Source organism: Podospora anserina, chromosome 6 (genome assembly GCF_000226545.1).
Source record: "Podospora anserina S mat+ genomic DNA chromosome 6, supercontig 4".
In the NCBI taxonomy this organism is placed as follows: Eukaryota; Fungi; Ascomycota; class Sordariomycetes; order Sordariales; family Podosporaceae; genus Podospora; species Podospora anserina.
In genome coordinates, this window is record NW_003613579.1 from 757,514 (window position 1) to 782,419 (window position 24,906).

A 24,906-nucleotide genomic window follows, 5' to 3' on the forward strand; every position below is an offset into this window, starting at 1 on the left:
TAATGTGTTGAGACGCTCTCCTGCAGGACGAAGCGATCGCCGGTCGAAACGGAAAACGTCACGGTACCGGGAAACTCCCCTCTGGCCAACGGTGGCTTGCAGACGCGAGGAGGTCCTTGGTCAAAGCCCACACGCGCTAGACAAGCAGCATCGTTGGAAGAAAAGAGGGAGAGGAGCAGCGAGGAGAGTCGCCAAGCGGGGATGGCGCAGGACAGTCAGGGACAATTGCTGCAGCACAACGAGACCTGTGTGGTTGCGACGACTGGAATTGACTTTTTCGATTTGATGAACCCCCCAAAAAAATAACAGCCGGGCCGTGCGCTTCGAGGGTCAGCTGGACAAATAAGAGTATCTTACGAGGACATAACAGATGGGTAATGTTAGTATTTGCCTGCTGAAAACCCCCAGGCAGCTAACTCCAGCATGATGGAGAGGGAGAGAGAGAAAAAAAAGAAATACTTTATTACTTCTGCAGGAATAAAGAATCACAGTACGGTGTCACGGTGCTCTGGCCTCTCGCGCGCCTTGTGGTCTTGTGGTCCCCGGGCCCCTGAATTGGCTGGTCCATCCAATTGGGACCCTGAAAGCAGCTGTGGGAGCACGGGCCATCTGCAATCTGCATGCACCTGCCCCTCCCTTCCCCACGCGTGCATTTCAAGTGCCCCGTCTCCCCTGATTGACCCCGAGAGGGAGCTCAACAAGAGAGTGAATGCTACCGTGCAGAGGAAGCGAGGACGATCTGATGGAATAGACAAGGTCAAGACGTTGCATTTTGAACTTGTTCTATCTCAAAGACCCACGTACTGGACCTCGGCAGCATCTTATAATGGAAGATTGCCTCTTCTAGAAGACGACGAGCGGGCCGTCCCTTTGCAGTTGATGAAGCTCGTCGTCCTTCAGTTGACTCCCCATCAACGCGAGACAAGTGACACAGCCCGTTTTCGCTGTAGGGTTGCTTTTCTGTGGTGATCAATCATCACCGCATGGACCGTTCCCGACCATACAATCATGTTGGAAGAGTGTCGATCGAAGCCATTAAGATAAAATCATCACATGCTGCGGCTAGCCCTCATAGACTTAAACTACTCCCAATATTTGAACAATTAAATACGGCGCGGTTAGTTTAGTGGTTAGAATCCTCGCTTCCCATCTCACGTGGACAAGCGAGGGACCCGGGTTCGAATCCCGGATCGCGCAATTGCGCCGTTTCTTTTGCATTTTTGGCTCTGCTCTTGACTCTCAGCTTAAGACCTGTTTCCATTTTGACCTCCAATACGGAGTATCGTCCACATCCAAAGATAAAGCAAAAAGATCAAACAAGTGTGAAATACTCAATTTCTCTTCGAAACAGCACTGATCTCGATTGCGGCGGTGTTTTGATTGCAAGACTGCCAGGCCATGGCACAGTGGGGGCTCTTATCAGTCTTTTGGAAATGAAGGATTCCAATGATTGTAGGGGCACAGGGGCTCCTCCGATTCTGCATCTGTAGACCGCTCTCTGCACAGAAAACTCTACTGACGTCATTGGCCCTCTTAAAAGAACAGGGATGCTGACGACGAGTTGGGACTGCGTGCCAAGGAAGAGACAACAGTGCCTCATGCTTCACTGGGCACAACTTCTTCTGAGAAAAGCAGAGCCAGATATGCTTTCACATATTCTTTTAATTGACTCGCCCTTTTACCTCACTTGAACACGGCTCACAAGCTCAGTTGCTCTGCCGAAACAAAGAACCACTCAGCCGGCTCAAAACTGCCCCTTGATTGTACTTGACTCACTAGCTACCTCTCATGTTCACATAAGGGGTTACTCAATCTCACAAACAAACGCTATGGACATCCTCTTATCCCTCCCAATAGCCTCCTACTTCTTCTCTACCTCGGTCACATCATGGTCAACCTCACTCAACCTCCTCTTCTTTTACATGACCTGGTCGACCCTGGTGCTCACTCACTCCCCCATCCAAATCGAACTCATCGGCACAACCGCCATCCGCCTCGTCTTTTGGCTGATACCATCCCTCTTATTCCTGCTGTTCGATAATCTCATCCCCTCCGTCGCCCGAACAATAAAACACAACGGCGCATCCGCCCTGCCACCAACCGACTTCAAAACCCTCTCCAGACTTCTCGCCCTAGCCCTCTTCAACCTCGCTCTCGAAACCGCTGTTGAAGCTGGCCTGTCCCTCGGCCTCTCCCTCCTCCTCAAACAACCCGTCTTCCGCACCTCCACCACGCTGCCTCTCCCATGGCAAATAGCCAAGCAACTCGCCCTGCTGTTCACCCTTCGCGAGATACTCACCTACTACACCCACCGCTACTGGCTCCACGGCACACCCCCTCCCGCCCCGCCATCCACCATCAGCAAAAGGGTCAAGCTCCCCAAGGCACCCAAACCACGCTACCTCCCGTCACTGCACAAATCCTACGCCCATCGATACCGCTCCCCTCCCTTTGCCCTCCAAGTCAGAGTCGACCACCCCTTTTCTTTTCTGCTCCACCGTTTCGTGCCAACCTACCTCCCTGCTCTCATCCTGCGTAATAACCTCCACCTGCTCACGTTTTTTGTGTTTCTCGCCCTCACGACGGCGGAAGAAACACTGTCGCATTCTTCCTACACCATCATCCCGGGCGTGATCATGGGTGGGATAACCAGGCGGACGTGTATGCACTACACGGGGAGGAAGCCAGGAAATTACGGGACGTGGGGGGTGTTGGATTGGGTCCATGGGACTGGACTGGGGAAGAGGGATGTCTGGGATGATGTAAGGGATGAGGCGTCCAAGCATCAGCTGAGGGAGAGGGGGGAAGATCTGGTGGATGATGCCGGGGGCAAGGTGGAAAAGGCGTTGAGGAGGAGCAAGAGGAATTTGAACAGGAGTAAAAGCGGGAAGAGGGGGATGAGCAATAAGCGGGGGAAGGGGTGGATGGTGGAGGATGAGGATGATTCGGAGGGAGATTGGGTGCCTTGATTCTTGGATAAGCGACACGCGTAGGTAATCACGGCTGTAAATGAAGAAACGAAGCAATGTATTGAACTTGATGACCCATCCGTGTATCCCTTGCATATCCCGCTGTCTGAGTATGGCTCGGTCGATATCAATACAGGTCTAGATCCAATATGTCCCCATGTGTATCACCGCCTGTCCCCCCACAAGTAACCCAACGCCGTTCCATGCAAAATTCTTAGCCAACTCCTCGCTGTCCCATCCCCAGCTTACGCCCAGCCTTTCTTGTCCTTGAACCACCGTAACGTCTCGGAGCCAGCCTTGACTCTGATCCCAAATCGTGCATCCAGCACGAAGCCCTCCCATCTGGACACCTTTTCCAGATATTGCTGACACTCTTCTGTTTTTGCTTTGCGGAAGTCTTCGGGATTGGCCTCTGGCCAGGCCTCGGGATCACAGACCTCCATCCAGGCAACCGATGCCGCCTCGTAGTGAGCAGCGGCAAGGCAGTAATCGTCCCTCGTTGGACCCTTGAAGATGTTTCTAGTCATCCACATTAGTTTCTGAACAACCTGCAAAGATATCTGATCCAAACATACCTGTCCATGCTGAGCAAAGGCTCCACGAGAGCCCTTGCCTGCTTCCCCTGACCCAGCTGTCTCAGCAACGCACACTCCGCCAAAGTCGAAATAGCAAGCTCATCCTTTTCTTCCTTAATCTTGTCCAGCTTGTCCTTGGGAGCAGTACATCTTTCCCAGCTGAGATAGCCCCTCGCCCTTTCCAGCAAGAGAGCACCCATCCTCTTTGTTCCATTCCACAGGTAAATCATCTCAATGGCCGGACTGACGGCAATAACGTCGACCAGCTCCATGCCCAAATTCTTCGCCCTGTCCTCCCACTTCTGCAGCTTCCTGCAAGCAAACACCTCAAAGGGCAGTTGTCTCGCCATAAATCTCTTCTTCCCAGCCACGGTTGGCGCTTTCCTCAGATACTCCTCGGCAAGCTTCTTGTGTTTGGCCAGCTCCGTCTCCAGTACACTCTTCTCCTGCCCCTCAGCCGTCTTGAGCTTGTGGAACGCATCTCTGTACATCTCCACCTCAGCACACCCAGCAATATAGTAATACAGCGCGTGGCTCCAGTTGTTCAGCTCGACGCATCTCAGAAAGTTGTCCTTCATAGACGGCCAGTCCATCACATACATCGATGCCATGCTCAGCTCAAAGTTCATCAAGGCCGCCACCTGGCGCATCTTGCTGTCCATGTTATTCTTGAGCGTCTCAATAGCCTCGTCGAGTTTCTTCTCGTTGGCGAGCATCCTCGCTTCTTCCAGCTTCCAGAGCCTCGAGTCCGGGTAGCGCTCTCTCATGGCAACCAACAACGCGGCACACTTCTCCTTGGGGTAGCTGACAGCCTCGAGTTCTGACGAGGCGGCAGAGTCGCCGTCATCGACTTGCTCGAGCTCGTGGTCGGGCGGTAGGATGTCTGCCATGCCGATAAATGTGTTGTAGTAAGTAAGAAGAAACAAACCAGCCATGGCCCCGTTGATGTTGGGGAACTTGGTGGCCTGCCAAAGCATACGCACTCCACGATCCCGGTCACCCTTGAAGCCGATCACATACAAGAGCTTCGAAAAGACAGGCGGAACCATGGAGATGATCAGGAGAAGCACGCCAAAGCACATGTTGGCGCCGCTGTGGACAAAGATATCCACGGTAGACTTGAACAGCGCCGTATCTGCGCCCGCGGCATTCATTTGCGCCAGCTGCGCGGCGCTCGAAGGCGTCTGCGCGCCATCTTGTGGTGTGTCGATATCTTTGCCCTTGACAGATGGTGGTCGTGATTGAAGAGGTGTTTGGAAATTTTCCGGTGTTCCGGGAGACGATGACGCCAGTTTTCCGAGTTTCTCATCCAGTACAGCCGTGTCGTCGGCTTTTGGTTTCGTGCCTGCCCCCTTCTCGTCCGTCTCTTCGGGTATCGGGGTGGGTGGATCTTCAAGGTCGGCGAATTCGGACTCGTCAAATGTGCCCGGCATGGGATCCTCGGAGAAGCTCGTCCTCCTCCCAGAAGCAGTTCTCCCCGCTGATGGTCGCGCGGAAGCCTCGGAAGAAACACCATTGACTGAGTCAAGGTACTGCTGTTCGGCCGTCATGATCCCTTCCAACGTGACAAATGCCTTGCGCAGCTTGTAAAACCCCTTGATGCCCTCAGTCAAACTCTCATGCATGACGGCAACAACAGCATTCATCAGCTGCGCCTCGGCATGAACAAGTGCAAACTCCGAACCAGGAGGGTAGATGTTGCTCGTCCCTCCCTCTGCCGGGCCAGTAGGTTTCGCAGCAGACGAATACCAATACCCAGCCGAAGCCGTACCGTTGGCTTTGGCCGCCTCCTTCTCGGCCTTTGTCTTGTCATCCCAAGCCCTGGCTTCCGTTGCATTCAGCCTAGTTGCGGCCTCGTTCATGATATCCTTTTCGAAACTGAGAATGCTCCTCATAAACGTCGAAACTCCCATTCCGAGGGCGTGGAAGGTTGAGGAATCTTCCCGCATGCGCAGCCGCACCTCTGCCCCCTCGATATCGTCATTCATTATCAGGCCGGCGGCCACCATGGCATCCTCCATGTCCTGAATTTCTTGCTCATTTTCGGAAACGGTTCCCTTTTTCTTCTTGCTACCGAACTTGGCGCCATTGAGAGAATGGGTGCTTGTCGTGGGACTCGACACTGTACTTGGAGGTTTCGTAGACGATTTGGAGGCTGGGGCAGCAGAGCCGCGGAACCACGATCGAAGGCCCGACATGGCGGCGCCAGTGAGGTTGGTGGCGAATACGTCGAGACAGCTTCGAGAAGAAAGTAGCCAAGGCTGAAGAAGTGTGGCTGTCGATATTATTCGCAGGTCTGCTCGGACTGCAGAGATCAAGAGAAGAGTCCAAGTTATATGCTGTGGAGCAATGCCGTTGAACAACGAAGCGAGAGGAAGAGAAAACCGGCAGCACCGGTAGTCGCAAGTGGAGAGAAACTGCAAAGAGGATAGAGAATACCTCGAGGCTGTGGAGGGTTTTGTTTCTTTGAGTTCCAGGGCGGGCTGTTGAACGTCCCGATCCCTGCGAGCGCCTCCAACGGCGTTAAGGAAACCGCTGACGCAGGCAGCGGGCAGGGAAGAGCCCCGCTACCTCCAGGGCCTTGCGGTACCCGGAGCCCCAGGTAGCTTGTGGTCGGGTGCCTGGAATGAACTTAACCCCACGGCACCGGTCAGTGAGAGATGACGGCTAGATCGCAGCGCCATTGGGGGTTTCCGTGTCCATCACGTTCATTAACTATTTGCCAACCGCGCCAATGACATAACCAAGCTTTTGCAAAGATCTGCTTGGCGATGGATGAGATGATGACTGTAGTGACGTCCATAGGAATTACTGAATACCACACAGCATAGGTACCATCCTTGGCCTACCCCGATCCCCTTGCTATCTCCCGTCCATATTGTGCCTGGAAAATAAACACAAAACTCTCCGAACCCAGAAGTAAACCCCCAGACACAGCCTGACTCGTCAGCGCTACACAGTCGTTTAGAATCAAAAGTGACGTGAGCGGCGGCTGTGCTCTTATCTAATCATTTCCCCGCTGGTCTGTGCTTCTGTTGCTCCGCCTTTTCGAGCTGATCCTTGTCCCTCCCGGGCGGCCCAGGCATCACAAGGCAATCGCAATCCCCAGTCTGGGCACCAAGCGCAAGCAACAGCCGCCCGCCGCCGGCTTTACTCTGTACATCAACAACGCCTCCGATCCCCCCTCCAACTCAACCGACTTCCCCTCCTGAAACCAGATACGACCCAGATCCTACCCACACCACAACCACTCACATCAAAATGGCCACCTCCAAAGCCCCCTCTGCGGACCCCAAGTCCAGCTCCGACCTCCCCGCCGAGCAGCCCCAACAGCAAAAGCAGCAGACCCTCGAGGAGGATGACGAGTTTGAGGACTTCCCTGTCGATGGTACAACCCCCTTTCTTGCTGCCATATCCACAACAGGACAACTAATCCGGGTCATGGGGAAACAGACTGGCAAGCGGATGACACAGAAGCCACCCAGAACCAGCAGCCACAGCATCTCTGGGAGGAGTCCTGGGACGACGATGACACGACAGATGATTTTTCCAACCAACTCAAGTACGCGTTTTCTCCTACAGCCTACGATGCAATGGAACTAATACGAAACAACCAAACAGGGAGGAGCTTAAAAGGGTCGAGGCGTCCAAGAACAAACGGTGATTCGATTTGGCGAGCAAACACCGAGTCATCAAGGGGAAGGGACATCGAGAAAATATAATTATGATTATTGTCACATAAATATGAAGGCCATTTCATGTTCGACGCGCCACTCTCATGGACATTAGAGGTACGCCCAAGGAAATAGACAAAGGACAGGAAATACACCAGCCACGCCGCGTGACGTTAGGGCCTGGTTGATACAAACTAATAAACTTCCGTCTTGCCAAAAGAAATGCTCAGTTGCTCTATCTAGGTATTGCGATTCAGGTATTTGCGACACTAAAGACTACAGAAACTCCGTAATTTTCCCACACGGCCCATGATCTACTTGCGCTCGCTCAGCGCCGTGACACCGGGCAGCTCCTTGCCCTCGAGAAGCTCCAAGCTGGCACCACCACCAGTCGAGACGTGGCTGAGCTTGTCCTCGACACCATACTTGGCCGCAACAGTGGCGGTGTCACCACCACCAATGATGACGACCTTGCCGTTCTGGGCAGCGTCTACCGCAGCATCAAGGGTAGCCTTGGTGCCGTTGGCAAACTTGTCGAACTCGAACACGCCAGCGGGGCCGTTCCAGAGGATGGTCTGGGCCTCATCGATGGCCTGCTTGTAGAGCTTGACGGACTCCTCGCCGCAGTCAAGACCCATCCAGCCATCGGGGATGCCCTCAGAGTCGGTAGCCTTGCCAGTGTTGGCGTCCTTGTCAAACTTGTCGGCAGTGATGTAGTCGACGGGGAGGACAACCTTGACGTTGTTCTTCTTGGCCTTCTCCATCAGGTCACCAACAGTCTTGGAGCCAGCCTCGTCAAAGAGGGAGTTGCCAATGGGGACATTGTAGAGGGTCTTCTTGAAGGTGAAAGCCATGCCACCGCACACAATGAGTGTGTTGACCTTCTCGAGGAGGTTGTCGATGAGCTGGATCTTGTCAGAGACCTTGGCACCACCAAGGATGGCGAGGAATGGTCTCTTGGGGTTCTCGAGAGCCTGGGCAAAGTAGTCAAGCTCCTTCTTCATGAGGAAACCGGCAGCCTTTTGGGGAAGGTCGACGCCAACCATGGAGGAGTGGGCGCGATGGGCAGTGCCGAAGGCATCGTCTGATGGCCGTTAGCAATCAGATCATGTAGAGCAGTCAGGATAGTTCAACTTACTGACGTAGATGTCACCGAGCTTGGTGAGCCCCTTGCGGAACTCGTCAACCTTGGCCTTGTCGGCCTTGACCTTGTTGCCCTCGGCATCGACACCCTTGCCCTCCTCCTCAACGTGGAAGCGGAGGTTCTCGAGAAGGACGACGTCTCCGTTATCGGCCTTGTTGACAATCTCCTCCACCTCGGGACCAACGCAGTCGGGGGCGAAAGTGACCTTCTTGCCGAGCTGCTTCTCAAGCTCGGGGAGGACGGGCTTCAGGGAGTACTTGGGGTTGACCTGGCCGTTGGGGCGGCCGAGATGGGACATGAGGATGACGGCCTTGGCGCCATGGTCGACGGCATACTTGATGGTGGGGATGGCACCGACGATACGCTGGGGGTTGGTGACGTTCTTGTCGGCGTCAAGGGGGACGTTGAAGTCGACCTGAGATGAGAAGCCAATGGTTAGTTTACAGATCGGATGGGCGGGATCTCAGGGAGCCAAAGACATACGCGGATGAGGACGCGCTTGCCCTTGAGGTCAACGTCCTCGATGGAGAGCTTGTTGGCGAGAGACATGTTGACTAGCAATTGACGAACTGACAGTCTATGGGAGAGTGGATAGAGTGGGCGAATGATGCTTATCACGGAGACTTGAGGAAACAGACGAAAAAAAGACGCAGGCAGGTGAGAGCTGGGCTGATGTTCCAAGACCGGGGTGCAGGGTGGGAGACGGGCAAAGCTGGAGGGGTAGAGGGGTAAAAAGCTAGTGTGGGGTCATGCTAGAGCTGGTTGTGACGTCGACGGTTGGTTGGCTGTCTTTGCCCATCCGGTCTCGCTTCCGCCTTATACTCCTTCAATATACGGAAATTGTTGAGCAACGGAAAGCTCGAGTTTCACAAAATGACAACTGCCTTAGTTAACGGTTGCGAAGGGGAAAAGAGAGAGACCTGGATGACTGTTCTTGACGGGCACCTCATACTCGCCAGGGTCAAACGCTCCTTAGGATATCCGGTCTTCCTGCTTACACCGTGATGCCTCATGATGTGCAGATGTCCGGTTCTACACAGCCAATTCGTTTTGCTGTCAGCTGAAGCTTCTCGCTACAAATGAACAGACCAAGGCTAGCAGTGCTTCGTCAACTTCAGTGCCGGATATAAGCTGAACTGGATTCATAAACCATGTCAAAACAGACCATCTATAAAGCCAGAAACGAGAGGTCTAATAAGGTCCTCAACTCCGTGCGCCGCCAGCCATGGCAAAGTCTACCGCCAAGCCGATCCCAACGTCATCCCATGTATGTCCCAACCCATGCAGAAAGATGCTGTGGTGTAAGAGAAAAGTAGAAACAAACCCCCTTATACCAATTCCCTACACGTAATACAATCTGGTGCTGTCGCCTCGTGTTCCGTCCGTTAGTGTATCCTGTATGTCTTGTAGCAGTCATGATAATGGCCGCCGTCGTCGTCGTAATCATCTCGGCAGGCTCTCCAGTTCCGTATTATCCGGCTTGCTTGCCGGCTGCACGTTCTCGGCAGCATTTGTCAGAGACAGATACGCAGTCCAGGCGATACCAACCGTGGATACGAAAGGCTGTTGACAACATTAGCTGACTCCCAACAAACACAAGGTAGACTACAGTCAACTTACGAGCTGGAACTGCACCGGCATCAACCGAAAGTTGACAACCTGCACCGCAGGCCACAAAATGTAGTTCGCCTTCAACGTAGGAAAGTACATGTCCTTCATCTTCTGGGAGACCCCATTGGTACCGCCACCCTCGGCCAGTGTCATGGCCGTGAAGAAGGCCGCCACGCCAAACGGCGCAAAGACCAGCTGATCACACGCCACCCGCTTCATCGCCGGAACAAATGCGCTGGCTTTGGTCAAAGGAAACGTGCTCTCGAGAAACTTGAACCACCGAAATTGTACGGGTGCCATGCAGAAGCCGTAGGCCATAAAGCGGGTCAAGCGCTCAAAGTCGAAGGGGGGTGGGAGGGCTTTGGAGTCGGGGATGAGGTCGCGGTCGCTCAGGGGGTTCTTGCGGTCGAGTTCGTGAATTTCGATGGCAGCCGCGTCTTCTCGAGCGTCGAGGCCATAGGGGTGCTTGCGAACAGCGCGCTGACGAATCGCCGTGATGGACTGGGCGACCGTATCGGCTATGCCACCCAGGATGGCGTTGCTCACCATCATGGTGAGAACTTGAAACAAAACTGTCAGCATGTTTTTAAAGGAGCCATCAGGATGATGGAAGAATCACGTACTCGGTCGTTCCTCGTAGTAGCCATTAAAACGGCTGGTAAGTCGTGCGAAGAGAGCCATCTCGATACAGAAGATGATTGTGTGTAGTAAAGGCTGGTGGTTGAGGCATTCCAGTCAGTGATTATTCGACACACGCAATGATAAAGAAAAGACGCCGAAAAATGCAGGTGCCAAGACAGAACAAATCGATGTCGCCAATGCTGAAGCCGTTGATGCTGATAGATAGTGGCATGGACCCGCGACACAGCACTCAGGTGCCGCCAAGAAACCCCAACATGGTGAAAGAAAGGGATACTTACCACTGTCCCATAGATGAATCTAGAGTTGAGGGAGCGAAGCCAGCGCCTACGATTTAGTTCCCAAGTCATCTCGGAAGAAAAAGTAGTTGTAGTAGTCCATCCAACGGGGTCGCTGATGATATCAGATGCAAAGAGGGACGCTTCAAGATTCATTGTGCCCTGTTCCCGTCTGTTGGCCAGCGGGCCAAGCCAGCGCCCAGTGCACCTCTATGACGACACTGGGTGGCACAGGGGACGCCCCCCCAGCACCGCCAGTCTGCTGGCAGCTAGCTTATCTCCAGCGGGCGATAAGGACGGGAAGTGTCTTGCTGCCTGTCCACTGATTTGACTTCCAGCGTGTGAGGTGAGTTCAAGCAAGCAATGAACGATGACTATAGGTATCTCGGGTGCAAGCCCATTCAGCAAATCAACTAGGGATGGGATGTGAAAATATTTATTTCTCGTCAAAGAATCTAGACCCCTATTCCCCCACGCACCCGACCGTCTGTCACTTTAGCCGCAGCTCAATTCAGCCCCGTCCCGCCTCACCACCACTCCACTGTTTACATTGAGGCTACACCACATTCATTCACCCCAAACATCGGCACCAAGATTAACCTCCCGTCAAGATATTACTTCCGCATCTCGCCTCGCTCAATCCGTCGTCTCCAGGCCGCTCGAAACCCAGTTTTGACAAACTCTTCTCATCTCCGCATCCTCGCCACTTCCATAGACGCCCTGAATCGAGCTAGGGCTCCCTTCCACCAAAGTGAGGGCAAACCCCTGATGTATATGCCACTGGATATGGCAGTGGAGTAACCAACTGCCCGGGTTGTCTGTCTGGAACGCCAACACCACATACCCGCTCTGCGGTAGATTGAACGTGTCCCTCCTCGGCGGACTCTCAAGGTCCAGGCTCGTCAGGAGCTCCACATACGGCCCTGTTCCTCTGGCTAGAACATACGTGTCATGGCCATGAAGATGCAGAGGGTGAGGCAGTGGAGCAAGTGACTCGACGATGAGATACACCCATGACGAGGGAGCCAAAGACGTCAGGTCGATGGGATTGAAGTCGGCTGTGAGGTTGACAGCCGCGGTATCAATAACTTGCTTCACAACGGGATTGTTCTTGGGCGGGCGGTACGGCTCAGAACCGCCTACTCGCCATCTCACTGCGTAGTTGTCGCCCTGGCTGGGGAGGAGCACAGCGTTAAAGTTCTGAGTGAGGGCAGATGGGCCGACCGAATGAGTAATATGAGGCACCAAGTTGGAGAGGTCTTCGTCCGCGCAAGTGTCGAGCATCAACCACGAGGTACTTGTTGGGTCGCCTGTGACGGGGGTATCGGATTCGTACCGGACAATGGCCCGAATATCGGTTGACATGAGGTTGATGGCGAAACAGCTCGTCATGGGAACACCTCGAGCCCAGTACGCAACGTCGGGAGACTGGTCGGCTTCGATGATGACATCGTAGCGCTGGCCGATGGCGATGAGGAGTGTATCGGTTTCGAAAGGCTGGATGGGGATGAAATCCATGGCTACCACGGTCATGCGGTGCTGGTCGACTGCGAAGCGAAAGATCATCTCTGAGCCGGTGTTGACGAGGCGCAAAAGGTGCTTCTTGCCAGGGGTAAAGGTGAACTCAGCACGGCTGCCGGTGCCGGTCAAGTACGCGTTCTTGCCATTCATCAGACCATTCACAGCAACCGGGGGGATGCCGATGAGGCTGGTCAGGGGTTCGTCTGCCAGATCAAAGACTGATTCGTGATAGTGATCGGTGATGAGCAGAGGCCCGAGGTCAATATCCCAGTTGGCCGTGGTAGGCCCGTGGATCACAATGGCTCCAAGCAACCCATCGCCATATTGCAACGAATAGTGGGAGTGGTACCAGCTGGAGCCGTGCTGGGTGGCTTTGAAGCGGTAGGTGTGGCAGTCACCTGGCGCAATAGGGCATTCGGTCTGAGAGACAGCACCATCGGCATGGTTGGTGTTCAAATGACGCACGCCGTGAAAGTGAATGCTGGTCCCGTTCTGGGACAAGTTGTTGCAGACTTCGACTTGGACGCTGTCGCCCCAGTTTGCTTCAATGGTAGGTCCTGGATACTGTCCATTGACAACCATCATGACTTTCTCGACTCCATCTGGCGCAAGGGTTGCCAGGCCGACATCAAACGAGTACTGCTCTTGTCAACAAAAGTATCGAGACAGTTCCAAGTATTGTTGACTTACAGAGCGGGTCACGCCTGTGTCAGGCCATGTATAAGTCACGTCGTCGTCGATGCTAAAGTCACCCCAGCAGTTCCTCGCGGTCGGGCCATTCGCGCAACTCTGTCTCTTGGTGTGCTCGAGAGGGACAGCAACCGTCCAAGTGGCCCAGCCGAGGAAGGTTCCGAAAAAGAAGCTGAACCTCATCTTGTTCAGTTCTGAAGATTTCAAGGCTTGGTGTTGTTGACCCGCAGCTTGAAGACGAATAAACTATCCATCGTCGCCCTTTTATTTTCAGACCGTCCTATACAAGTCTAGGTAGCTGCTCAACCTTGACAGTAATGATGTCGTCGTGCAGCCCGAACCACAAGTCCAAACGATAAGGCACGGTCTGTAGAGAGCTCAAAGGCATGACTTCTACGCAACTGTACAGCATCTGGTTGTATTTCACGCCTCCCAGGGGCACAAACAACCCCCTTCTCGGTCTTGGCTCCGGCCGAAGTGGTTGAGTCTTCTTTCAGCTGTACGACAGAGAAAGAAAGAAGCCGTTTCTGATTGCAACTCTGAATGGTAGCCTTCGCGATGCCTTTTTCAGCACTATTTAGCTGAAGGCTCGTGGTGTTGCCTCACTCAGGGCAGTGATCTACAGACGGGAGAGAAAGTGTAACACTTTATTGGCTAGAGCCATTCGCCGAGACGGGCTGTCAAATCTGCACAGACGGCCATGAAAACCTGTTTCTGCTGCCGCCTTTACCAAAAATGATCCCTCCATCCCACTTGACAGTATGAATTCAAAAGGGTAAGGTGGTAGTGAAAAGGGAATGGAGGCACGTGGCGAGGCAGAGAGCATGAGAAGTAGCTGTAAATGTGCCGCCCTTCGGGGGGGTTGCAGAAACCGGAGCCGATGGCGATTATCCGTGCCGAATCTCAGGGACCAGCTTCAGATTAAGCATAGGAAACGCCACAAGTGCTACACTGATCATCAGTGAGCAAAGTCCACTGATAATGCGCCGATGATGGCTAACGGGATGTATCTTGTACGTTTCTCAACTCTCTATCTCATAAAGATGTGATTCCCACGATATCTGTGGTAGAACTGTTTTTCACAAGGGAAAATGAGACACAAGCATTGCTTTCAAACGCAACAAGCCTGCTTTTAAGCCTGTCATTCGTTGGTGATTGTTGGCGAAAATCATCTCATCGACTCACCTAAACCTCCATCAATAGGTAAAGTACTCAACAGTAGATACCTACAAGCCAAGTCACTCACAAGTTATTAGAGAAAGATATGACGATGGCTATCTACTTGACTTTCGTCCACACTTATAGCTGGGTGACCTTCTGAGAGATAATGCGGGTTAGGGTTACCCCTGAGCCCCTATTCCGCCCTTTTATTTCCTCAAGAACCCCCACCCACCACACCGTGGTCACACCGTCCCCACCCCGCCCCATCTCACCGAACCCAGCAAACGCCCATCTCATAATTTTCGAAGAATCCCATTCCCTTCTGACAAACATCCTTATCATCGTTGGTCGTAAACCCCCAAAATGCCGTCATCTGCCTTTACAACCTCGAGAAGTGTCCTGCACCCGTGATTGGCTGCTTCGCCATCGCTCCTAAAAGCACGCCATACCCCTGTCGGTCATCTCGCCTGGACGTCTGGGTCATCCCCACAGCTGTGGTGAAACCTGTCCCGTCTTGTGGACGGGAGTTTCGACGTCTGGGTTTTGGGTTTTGAGGGATGAAAGAACATTCGGAGCTTTGCCGTTGGATTCTCCCGTCCAAGGATTCATCAGTATCCAAGCCAAGCGGTAGGGGTGGGAATGATAACTGGCGTATAGACACGCACACACACACCGATGTTGGTTGGGTCTCCTCTTGGGGCGTTATTCCATTGAATGGGCACACATACGCACACACACTTCACCACCCGGTGGCAGAGAGATAACCCCCGCGGCGCGCCGTATCGGTCCCGCGCCCGCCGCTTGTCTCAAATTACGCCTTGGGATGGTTCCGATGAGATCAGGATCGGGCACCGGCATTACACCAGTCGATGATGCAGATGACTGGGCAGAAGACTGGCACCAGCCTGGCGGTGGTGGTGGTGCCAATGGTGGTGCCAATGGTGTCAGTGAGGAGGCAGGTGGTGCTATAAGGTATGTGTGTACTTTTGTATCCCGCCTTCCCTTCTCATGGTGTTATCTTTCTTTTTTTCTTTTGGCTAGTTTTAGTTTTTGTTTTCATCAACCCAGTGGGATGACTGGAATGTGAGTTTGAGACTTAACACACACAATGCCGTTGAAGCAACAGTCGCTATACGCCACCTTTGGCACTTCATCCACCGGAGGCCAGAATAATGATAATAACCGAGTCGAGCTAACGGCCGGGGCAAGACTGCGAGACTGGACAGCAAGGTCAAACACGGACGAGGACGATGATGCCAGATCACAATATGGCTCCGAGATTAGCAAAGAGGACGCAGATGTCACCACGGCCTTGATATTCACCGAGGGCGGCCCCCTCGGCGAGCCAGAGCCAAAAAGGGGACGGTTTTGGTTTTCACCCCCTGGAGGCAAGGGGGAGGAAACGGATCTTGATGCCATCGCCACGCAACGAAGTGTTTTTGACGACCCTGACCTGGCGGGACAATATCAACCACAACCAGACTGGTATGCTGTTTCTGCCCGCTTACATATCCTCGTTTTCGGGCTGGTCCTGACAGTAATCATAGGGAAAACATCCATCGCTTCGACCCGTCAGCAAGATGGACATGGCGCGAGGAGCGAGCACTGATCCGCAAAGTCGACTTCAAAATCATGCTCTGGACCTGCCTCATGTTCTGCGCCCTGGAGATGGACAGAGCCAACATTCGACAGGCTGTCACGGACGACCTGCTGCCTGAGCTTGGACTGACCACCAACGACTACAACCTCGGCAATTCGCTCTTTGCCTTTTCGTTTCTGTGTGCCGAGGTTCCATCGCAGTTGATCAGCAAGTACCTGGGTTGTGATATCTGGATACCGCTGCAGATGGTGCTCTGGTCGCTGGTGGCGTCAAGTCAGTTTACGTTGAGCGGAAGGTTTGGGTATCTGGCGTCGAGGGTGTTGTTGGGGATGCTCCAGGGAGGGTTTATACCGACTGTGGTGCTTTACCTGTCGTATTTTTACAAGGCGAACGAGCTGACGATACGGATGGGGTTCTTTTGGACATCGATGGTGTTTGCGGATATTTTTGCGGCGCTGTCAGCTTTTGGGTTGTTGCATATGCGTGGTGTTGGGGGATATTCGGGGTGGAGGTGGCTCTTTTTGATCGAGGTGAGTGTTGAGTCATGTGGAATTCCCCTACAACTAATTACCCGTACTGACTCTCGGGTCCAGGGAATGGTGACACTTGTCTTTGGAATCCTGTCCTTTGGTCTCATGCCGGCTGGCCCGACGCAGACTGCTGGTTGGCTCAGGGGTGAAAAGGGGTGGTTTACACCGAGGTATGTTCTTCCAGTAGATAATGGTCTCGAGATAACCGCTAACAAAAGAAAAAAAAAAAGGGAGGAAGTTATCCTCGTTAATCGTATTATCCGTGACGACCCTTCTAAGGGAGGCATGCACAACCGGGAACCAGTATCCCCAAGGCTCCTCCTGAAGAGTCTGCTTGATTTTGACTTGTGGCCGATATATCTGATTGGTCTCTTCAATCATGTACCCTATGCCACGCCAACCAGCTATCTGACGTTGTCGCTCAAAGGGATGGGGTTCTCGACATTCCAAACGAATCTGCTGGTGATTCCGTCGCAGGTGCTCCATAGTAGGTCTAGAAGGACTTTGACGGTGATTGGAACATTGTGCTAACAGAGTTGACAGTCGTAAACATGATAATCCTGACCTATGTCAGTGAATTCACTGGTCAAATGTCACTGATTGCCATCATACCTCAGTTTTGGGCAATCCCCTTCCTGGTCTTTTTACGGTTCGTAGACACCACCACAGTGTCCAAATGGACGGTCTGGTTGGTCATGACCTTCTTCCTGGGATCACCATATTCGCACCCCATCCAGGTCGGATGGATCTCTCGCAATTCCAACACAGTCCGCAGTCGTGCTGTGGGCAGTGCTGTGTACAACATGTGCGTCCAGGGCGGCAGTATTATCGGGGCTAATATCTACCGCGAAGACGATGCGCCACACTACACTCGCGGCAACACGGTACTGCTGTCGATACTGGCCTTCAATATCGTTCTCTATTTATCAACCAAGGCATACTATGTATGGCGGAACCGAAGCCGAGAGGAGGTCTGGAATGCCATGTCAGAGAGTGAGCGGGAGAAGTACCTGGCAGAAAACTGGGATGCCGGAAACAAGCGGTTAGATTTCAGATTTGCATCTTAAGCAGACACTGCCCATGGCTTTTTCATCAATCAACCAATTGAGGAACTGGAATGTGACAGAGATGCATGTGGGGGACTCCCTGGAGTGTGTGTGAGCCTGGCCTGACGAGGCGGTGCCATGGCGGGGTATATTTACCGGACAACAAGAGGGGTGTGGCTCTATCACCTCGCTGTTCATAAATACCTGTAAATTTCCCCACGTTTTTATTTGCCCCTTCTCTCTTTCTTTCTGTCATCAAACACACGCCCTGGGGAAACCCACCCATTAATCACTCCCACATCGCCGTCGGCCTCGCTCGAGAGGCCACCACATACTGCAAGAATGGCAGCAGCAGCATCAGCAGCAGCTGCCAGTATCCGTCTCTCCGCCATTTACTTCCAGCCCCAGTTCCAATGATCAAGGTCTCCTGCACTTTTTGGACCCGAGCCAAGACTTTGATCATCTGTTGTGGAACGGCTCTTTTGACACGACCTCGCAACAACTTGCTCTCGACTGTCCCCTTTTTGATATTCAATACCCACTTCCATTCCCTACCCTTCCAGTTCCCGACTTTGATATTGGAATACCCTCTTTCGGCCTGGGTGAATCAAGCGCTGCTCCCGTCACAACAACAGCGGCAACGGCAAACCTATCTCTGTTAACTCCGACGCCAACAATCATCACATCGTTCGAGTCTTGCCAGTCACCATCATCCTCTACCTCACCCACCTCCACAAGCACGCCTGTCTCTGCCTCGGGCAATTTGGTCCCCGGGTTGAAGCTCCCTTCCTCCATTTCTGTTACACTTACCGGCAAGCCGAAAGGAAAGTCAGGGCGGAAGCCAACCAAGAAACGTCCTCTGCCTGAAGAAGAGGATGATGAAGACGAAGAGGTGCTCGTGAAGAGGGCGAGGAACAATCTGGCTGCCAAGCGCTACAGGCAGAAAAAGGTTGACCGCATTGAGGAGTTGGAGGATGAGGTGAAGGAGGTGAAGAAGGAGAGGGATGACCTCCGCGTGGAATTGGCGAGGAGGGAGGCCGAGGTGAAGGCTCTAAGGGAGATGCTGGCAATGACAACGGGGAAGAAGGATTAGGTAGGATTGATAGCTAGTTGATAGAGAACAAAATGAAACCATACTTGTGATACATATCAGCATTCCGCACTGGTTTCAATGGCATTGTCATTTAGTTACACTGATTGAATCGTGACCTCCATGATGCCGTCTTTTTGTCCTGATAAGAGTGATTGGTGGTGTGCTGGTGGTCCGAGTGTCTGTCTGACCAAAGATGCGAGGCCCCATGCTAAGTCAGCACACTCCCACCGTGAAAATAAACATGATTTCATTTTTGATCAGTCCTGTACTAGCCAATCAAATTGTTGGAATATTTAACGACGGTGGTCTTGGCAATGATTTTGACGGTGGAGCAGATCCATCTGCCGGGGAGCCTTTCTAGAAAATACCAAAGGCTACACCCGACGCCGTGGACAAAGATGACGATTACAAATTGCGACGCTGAGTGGACGGGCGTATTGGGCACGGAGTCACTGCGCCGAGAGATACGAAGCCAAGGCAGAGACAAGTGCGACTAAAAGACATGGAAGAGGCAGTGACAGCTTTGGAACGCGCGCACGAACATCCCTCCGCTTTTAAAAGAAGAATTGGGTCCTGCTGTGGTTGGATTTCTAAGCACGGAGCATCCATACCTAGGGGCACAGCTCCAAGCACCCAACCGGTCCGGGCGGCAGCAGCAGGGTCTTTATGAGCAAATGAACGGGGAGAAAATGCAAGGGCGCGGGGGAGAACGGATTTATAATGGCCTGCTCTGTCCTCTTTGTCACTTGGCGGCCGCTAACTCCACGGCGTTTGCGGACAACAAGCGTACTCCATCGTACCCGTTATGCCGTTCAGACCGGAGTTTGCATTCAAAGGCGGTGGGAGTGGACCGTGTAGACGTGCAGATCGCTACCCAGACCATACCGTCCAGGCGGTTTTAACGCTGCTTTAACGTGTTAAACCTTCTTTTGAGCAGCAAAGCATCTTACGAATCACTGGTCGGCGGTGACTGGGGCTGTTGACAAGGGGGGTGGTTGCTTCCGATGATTCATGCCCCGTCACTCTTATCTCCATTCTGGAGTCGGAATCTTTCATCAGGGTGCTGCTTACAATTCTGCTGTGTGGGGTGGCTGTTTGTATATGAGGTCTGGTAGACGCGCGACTTTTCACCTCATGATTTTTGATAGAGCTGCGAATCAACCCTACCAGGCTCTTTCCAGTTTGCAAACCATATCCCCCGGCCGCTCCTGCCGCTTCTCGGCACCGGTGAGCTGCACCTTTGATTGAGTTGACCGCGACTTCCAACGTCACTCTCTCTCTCTCTGCCTGCTGCTCACAGTCCCACAACTTGAGAATCAAAACACTGCATTTTCACAAAAACCAACCAGAATGTGGGGGCAACAAACGCCCGAGGAGGCTTTCCGCCGGGGAGCCTCTGAAGCCCTTCCCGACTCACTCCATCATCGAGATCCAACCCAGCCAATCAGCGAAGAAGAAGCTGACATCGACTCTGGCGACACCACCAAGATCCCACCAAGTCCTGAGGCCTTGTCCACAGCCGACGAAGGCCTTTGGGGAGAGCGAGATGTCGGCGGCCCAGTGAGCCAACGGATGGCCATGCAGGACTTTCAAGAGCTTCAACGCGAGCTCACCAAGATGACCACGAGGCGGTCACGGTCCCAGTCCCGGTCCCGGGCGCGATCACAACCACGATCAAGGTCGGCCTCGAAAGCTTCCCGGAAATCGGATAGCAGGCGCGATAATGTCTTTCGCCGCATCGCTTCCCGGGCCAGTGGAAAATCAAAGCGGCCGAAAGACGAACAAGATCCTGAACAGCAGGCCGCCGACGATGCTAGCAGCTCGGACGAGTCCTCGGATGACGGCAGCCAGTTTCAATTGGAGCAGTTTATGCGCGACGGCCACCTTGAGAAGCGCACGGATTCTGGCGAGTCGAGCAAGAAGGTCGGCGTGGTGTTCAAGAACGTCACCGTCAAGGGTGTCGGCGGCGGCACTGTGTTTGTCAAGACACTTCCCCAGGCTATCCTCGGCACATTTGGTCCCGATCTGTACGGCATTCTCTGCAGATTTGTCCCAGCACTTCGTTTCGGACGTCAGCAAGGCGGGCTTCGTACCCTTCTCAACGACTTCACTGGTGTCGTACGGCATGGAGAGATGATGCTGGTGCTGGGTCGGCCGGGGAGTGGCTGCAGCACTTTTCTCCGCGTCATTGCCAACAATAGGGGCGGGTATGCCGCCGTCGAGGGCGAGGTTTCCTACAGCGGCATCTCTGCCAAGGAAGTTGCAAAGCGCTATCGCGGTGAGGTGGTCTACAACGGTGAAGACGACCAGCACATGCCTACCTTGACCGTGGGGCAGACACTCCAGTTTTCGCTGCTCAACAAGACCAAGAAGCACCTCAGGGACAATGTGGACTTTATAATCGACTCGTTGTTGCGCATGTTTGCTATCCAACACACAAAAAACACCATTGTTGGGAATGCCTATACACGTGGTGTTTCCGGGGGTGAGAGAAAACGAGTTTCCATCGCCGAGGCCCTGGCCACCAAGAGCACCATCGTCTGCTGGGACAATTCGACAAGAGGTCTCGATGCATCCACCGCTCTGGATTACGCCAAATCGCTGCGTGTCATGACCGATGTATCGGATCGAACAACCATCACCACCCTCTATCAGGCCGGAGAAGGCATTTATGAGTTGATGGACAAGGTCCTGGTCATCGATGAAGGGCGCATGCTCTATCAGGGCCCTGCCAACGAGGCCAGGCAGTACTTCATCGACCTTGGTTTCCACGCACCACCACGCCAAACTACTGCCGACTTTCTCACCTCCATCTGTGACCCAGTCACCCGACAGTTCCGCCCCGGCTACGAAGACAAGTGCCCCAAAACTGCCGAGGAGCTTGAGACAGCATTCAGAAACAGCGAGGCATACAGGAAGGTCCTTGCTGATGTGGAGCAATTTGAGAGGCATCTGCAACAAACCAAGCATGCCGATACTCAGAGGTTCCAGGAAGCCGTCGAGGAGCAAAAGTCTCGCCGTGTTGCCTCGGACTCGAACTACACTGTCAGCTTCTGGAAGCAAGTCCTCGCCTGCTCCCGCCGCGAACTCTGGCTCTTGTGGGGCAACAAGACGGAAATGTACACCAAATATTTCACCATCATCAGCAACGGCTTCATTGTTGGCTCTCTCTTCTACGACACTCCGGACAACACGGCCGGCACCTTCCTGCGTGCCGGTGCTGCCTTCTTCTCCATTGTCTTTCTCGGATGGCTTCAGCTCGCTGAGCTCATGAAAGCCGTCTCTGGTCGTGTTGTTGTGGCTCGGCACAAGGAATATGCCTTCTATCGTCCGTCTGCTGTCAACCTTGCCCGCGCTCTCGTCGATCTCCCGGTCTTGATCTTCCAGGTTGTCATCTTTGGTCTGATCATGTACTTCATGACTGGTTTGGACTTGACACCGGCCAAGTTCTTCATCAGTCTCTTATTCATCTATACGACCACCTTTTGCATCACGGCTCTGTACCGCATGTTTGCGTCCCTGTCACCAACAATCGACGATGCCGTTCGTTTCAGCGGACTTGCGCTCAACTTGCTGGTCATCTTTACCGGTTACGTGATCTACAAGCCTATCTTGGTGTCACAAAAGATCTGGTTCGGTTGGCTCTTTTACGTGAATCCGGTAAGCAGATCTCCCTCCTTCCTTCGACATCGTCCAACAGCTGCTAACAAGAGACAGCTTGCATATGCCTTTGAAGCCGCTCTGACCAATGAGTTTTCTGGCCGGATCATGGAATGTGCCCCTGCGCATCTTGTGCCTCAGGGGCCGGGTATTCTACCAGCGAACCAGGGATGTGCAATTCCAGGCTCGGTCGCAGGGAGTACTGATGTCTCCGGAACGGCATATCTCGACAGCCAGTTCAACTACACCCGGGATCACCTGTGGCGCAACTTTGGTGTTCTCATAGCCTTCTCTGTGCTTTATCTCATGGTCACAGTGGCCGCCACGGAGCTCTTGACATTTGTCGGATCGGGCGGCGGCGCCCTCGTCTTCAAGCGTTCCAGCAAGGCAGCCAAGCGAGCCAAACTCGCTGCGAAGCCGACCGACATGGAGAAGGGCAATGCGACCGGAGCATCATCCACCACCGACGTTGGCTATCAGAATCGCTCGGAAAAGACAGAACTGACTGGTCTGACCGGAAGCGACAAGGTCTTTACCTGGGAGAATGTCTCGTACACTGTTCCGACCCCTCAAGGACCCAAGAAGCTTCTCAACGGAGTCAGCGGTTACGCGAAACCGGGAGTCATGGTTGCCCTCATGGGAGCCAGCGGTGCTGGCAAGACGACGCTGCTCAACACCTTGTCCCAACGCCAAACGGTCGGCGTGGTTTCTGGCGACATGCTGGTTGACGGTAAACCGCTGACCGGAGATTTTCAACGCGGCACTGGCTTCGTCGAACAAATGGATCTTCACGACGAGACCGCCACCATTCGGGAGGCTCTTGAGTTCTCTGCGCTCCTTCGCCAGAGCCGTGACACGCCAAAGCACGAGAAGCTGGCCTATGTCGACACTGTTCTGGACTTGCTCGAGTTGACGGACGTTCAGGATGCCATTATTGCGTCTCTGGGCGTGGAGCAAAAGAAGAGACTGACTATTGGCGTGGAACTAGCGGCCCGGCCTTCGCTTCTGCTCTTTCTCGACGAACCGACCAGTGGTCTTGATGCCCAGTCCGCTTTCTCTATTGTGCGCTTTCTTCGCAAGCTCTGCGTTGCTGGACAGGCCATCGTGTGCACTATTCATCAGCCCTCGTCTGACCTGATCCAGGAGTTTGATGAGATCCTGGCCTTGAACCCCGGCGGCAACACCATTTACTTTGGTCCTGTTGGAGAGAACGGTAGCGCAGTGGTCAAGTACTTTGCCGACCGAGGCGTCCAGTGTCCTCCCGGCAGAAACGTCGCCGAGTTCCTCCTCGAGACGGCCATCAAGGGTGGAAGACGCCCCGACGGCAAGCGAATTCACTGGACTCAGGAATGGCGCGAGTCCAAGGAGAACCGAGACTTGCTGGCCGAGATTCAGCGGCTCAAGGATGAGCGCAGCAAGGCCAACAAGGAATCGACTGTTGTCCAGCCGGCATTGCAATCGTTTGCTGCTCCCACCTGGACGCAAATCATCCTTCTGACCAAGCGCATGTTTGTTCACCAATGGCGTCAGCCATCTTACCTCTACGGGCGGCTGTTCACTGCTGTTATTGTCGGCATCTTCAATGGCTTCACCTTTTGGAAGCTGGGCAACACGGTGGCTGACATGCAGAACCGCATGTTTACGTGCTTCCTCATCATCATGATCCCTGCCACCGTCCTCAATGCCGTCTTGCCAAAGTTTTACACCAACCGCATGCTCTGGGAGGCACGCGAGCACCCATCGCGCATCTATGGCTGGGTTGCCTTTTGCACAGCCGAGGTCTTGTCCGAGATCCCAGGCAGTATTCTGGCGGCCGTGCTGTACTTTTTGCTGTGGTACTTCCCCACTGGTTTGCCGACTGAGGCGTCAGTTGCGGGTTACGTCTTCTTGATGACGCTGCTCTTCTTCCTGTTCATGGCCAGCTGGGGTCAGTGGATTTGCGCGTGGGCGCCCAACTTTACCGTCATCAGCAACATCCTGCCGTTCTTTTTGGTCACCTTTTCCATCTTCAACGGTGTTGTGGTTCCTTATGACCAGCTGAATGTGTTTTGGAGATATTGGATCTACTATGTGAACCCATCGACGTGGTGGGTCAGAGGCGTTCTCGCGGCCACGTTGAATGGTCAGAGTGTGCAGTGTGCTCCCAATGAGGCCGCCTACTTTGATCCCCCATCAGGACAGACGTGTTTGGAGTTTGCGGGCGACTTTGCGAGGCAGGCTGGTCAGGGGTATCTGCTCAACCCCAACGACACGGCAGACTGCGGGTTTTGCCCGTACTCGAGCGGGAACCAGTACTTGAACACGTTGGGGATCACTCCGGATGAGAAGTGGAGGGACTTTGGCATCTTTTTGGTGTTTTGCTTTACCAACTGGATGTAAGTTTTGGCCTCGGTTCTTGATTGCATGACACGGCTGCTAACATGTTTATTATCCACCCAGGCTGGTCTACTTCTTCATCTGGACCGTCCGAGTCAAGGGTATGACATTCGGCTTTGGGCCGCTGTTTGACGTACTCGGCAAAGGTGTCGGGGCGGTCAAGGGGCTCTTCAAGAGAAAATAGAGGAAAGAGAATCTGGTTCGATGGGATAGAACTCGGTTGGGTTTAGATAAGACACACGGGGCATTTGATACCACGGGATTTCGGCTTGCTGTTTGTCACACATACGAGATATAATAATGGATGAAGGGATAGAATGAGTGCGAGGTAGATAGATA

At 53.5% G+C, this 24,906-nt stretch overlaps 9 protein-coding genes across 9 annotated transcripts, besides 1 other annotated feature; 5 read left to right on the top strand and 4 right to left on the bottom strand.

Moving 5' to 3' along the window:
* Positions 1-1,112: 1,112 nt before the first annotated feature.
* Positions 1,113-1,197, top strand: a tRNA (tRNA-Gly).
* A 632-nt stretch (positions 1,198-1,829) lies between these two features.
* PODANS_6_10580 (uncharacterized protein) lies at positions 1,830-2,969 on the top strand (the record flags this gene model as incomplete). The annotated part of the gene is made up of 1 exon (XM_003437433.1): positions 1,830-2,969. One exon carries the CDS (start codon positions 1,830-1,832, stop codon positions 2,967-2,969), a length of 1,140 nt encoding a protein of 379 aa, XP_003437481.1.
* A 245-nt stretch (positions 2,970-3,214) lies between these two features.
* On the bottom strand, positions 3,215-5,742 carry PODANS_6_10590 (uncharacterized protein; the record flags this gene model as incomplete). The annotated part of the gene is made up of 2 exons (XM_003437434.1): positions 3,215-3,488; positions 3,545-5,742. 2 exons carry the CDS (start codon positions 5,740-5,742, stop codon positions 3,215-3,217), a joined length of 2,472 nt encoding a protein of 823 aa, XP_003437482.1.
* A 1,063-nt stretch (positions 5,743-6,805) lies between these two features.
* PODANS_6_10600 (uncharacterized protein) lies at positions 6,806-7,208 on the top strand (the record flags this gene model as incomplete). Its single annotated transcript, XM_003437435.1, has 3 exons — positions 6,806-6,932; positions 6,998-7,106; positions 7,166-7,208. The coding sequence occupies 3 exons, from the start codon at positions 6,806-6,808 to the stop codon at positions 7,206-7,208; spliced, it is 279 nt and encodes a 92-aa protein (XP_003437483.1).
* A 324-nt stretch (positions 7,209-7,532) lies between these two features.
* On the bottom strand, positions 7,533-8,911 carry PODANS_6_10610 (uncharacterized protein; the record flags this gene model as incomplete). Its single annotated transcript, XM_003437436.1, has 3 exons — positions 7,533-8,302; positions 8,357-8,777; positions 8,846-8,911. The coding sequence occupies 3 exons, from the start codon at positions 8,909-8,911 to the stop codon at positions 7,533-7,535; spliced, it is 1,257 nt and encodes a 418-aa protein (XP_003437484.1).
* An 894-nt stretch (positions 8,912-9,805) lies between these two features.
* PODANS_6_10620 (uncharacterized protein) lies at positions 9,806-11,046 on the bottom strand (the record flags this gene model as incomplete). Its single annotated transcript, XM_003437437.1, has 4 exons — positions 9,806-9,925; positions 9,983-10,533; positions 10,597-10,687; positions 10,894-11,046. 4 exons carry the CDS (start codon positions 11,044-11,046, stop codon positions 9,806-9,808), a joined length of 915 nt encoding a protein of 304 aa, XP_003437485.1.
* Positions 11,047-11,526: 480 nt separating this feature from the next.
* On the bottom strand, positions 11,527-13,284 carry PODANS_6_10630 (uncharacterized protein; the record flags this gene model as incomplete). The annotated part of the gene is made up of 2 exons (XM_003437438.1): positions 11,527-13,050; positions 13,102-13,284. The coding sequence occupies 2 exons, from the start codon at positions 13,282-13,284 to the stop codon at positions 11,527-11,529; spliced, it is 1,707 nt and encodes a 568-aa protein (XP_003437486.1).
* A 2,526-nt stretch (positions 13,285-15,810) lies between these two features.
* Positions 15,811-17,459, top strand: PODANS_6_10640 (uncharacterized protein; the record flags this gene model as incomplete). The annotated part of the gene is made up of 2 exons (XM_003437439.1): positions 15,811-16,879; positions 16,936-17,459. Coding segments are annotated over 2 exons (1,593 nt in total), but the record flags the coding sequence as incomplete, so codon positions are not given.
* Positions 17,460-17,772: 313 nt separating this feature from the next.
* Positions 17,773-18,531, top strand: PODANS_6_10650 (uncharacterized protein; the record flags this gene model as incomplete). The annotated part of the gene is made up of 1 exon (XM_003437440.1): positions 17,773-18,531. A coding segment is annotated over one exon (759 nt), but the record flags the coding sequence as incomplete, so codon positions are not given.
* Positions 18,532-19,881: 1,350 nt separating this feature from the next.
* On the top strand, positions 19,882-24,751 carry PODANS_6_10660 (uncharacterized protein; the record flags this gene model as incomplete). The annotated part of the gene is made up of 2 exons (XM_003437441.1): positions 19,882-24,566; positions 24,631-24,751. The coding sequence occupies 2 exons, from the start codon at positions 19,882-19,884 to the stop codon at positions 24,749-24,751; spliced, it is 4,806 nt and encodes a 1,601-aa protein (XP_003437489.1).
* Between the last annotated feature and the right edge of the window lie 155 nt (positions 24,752-24,906).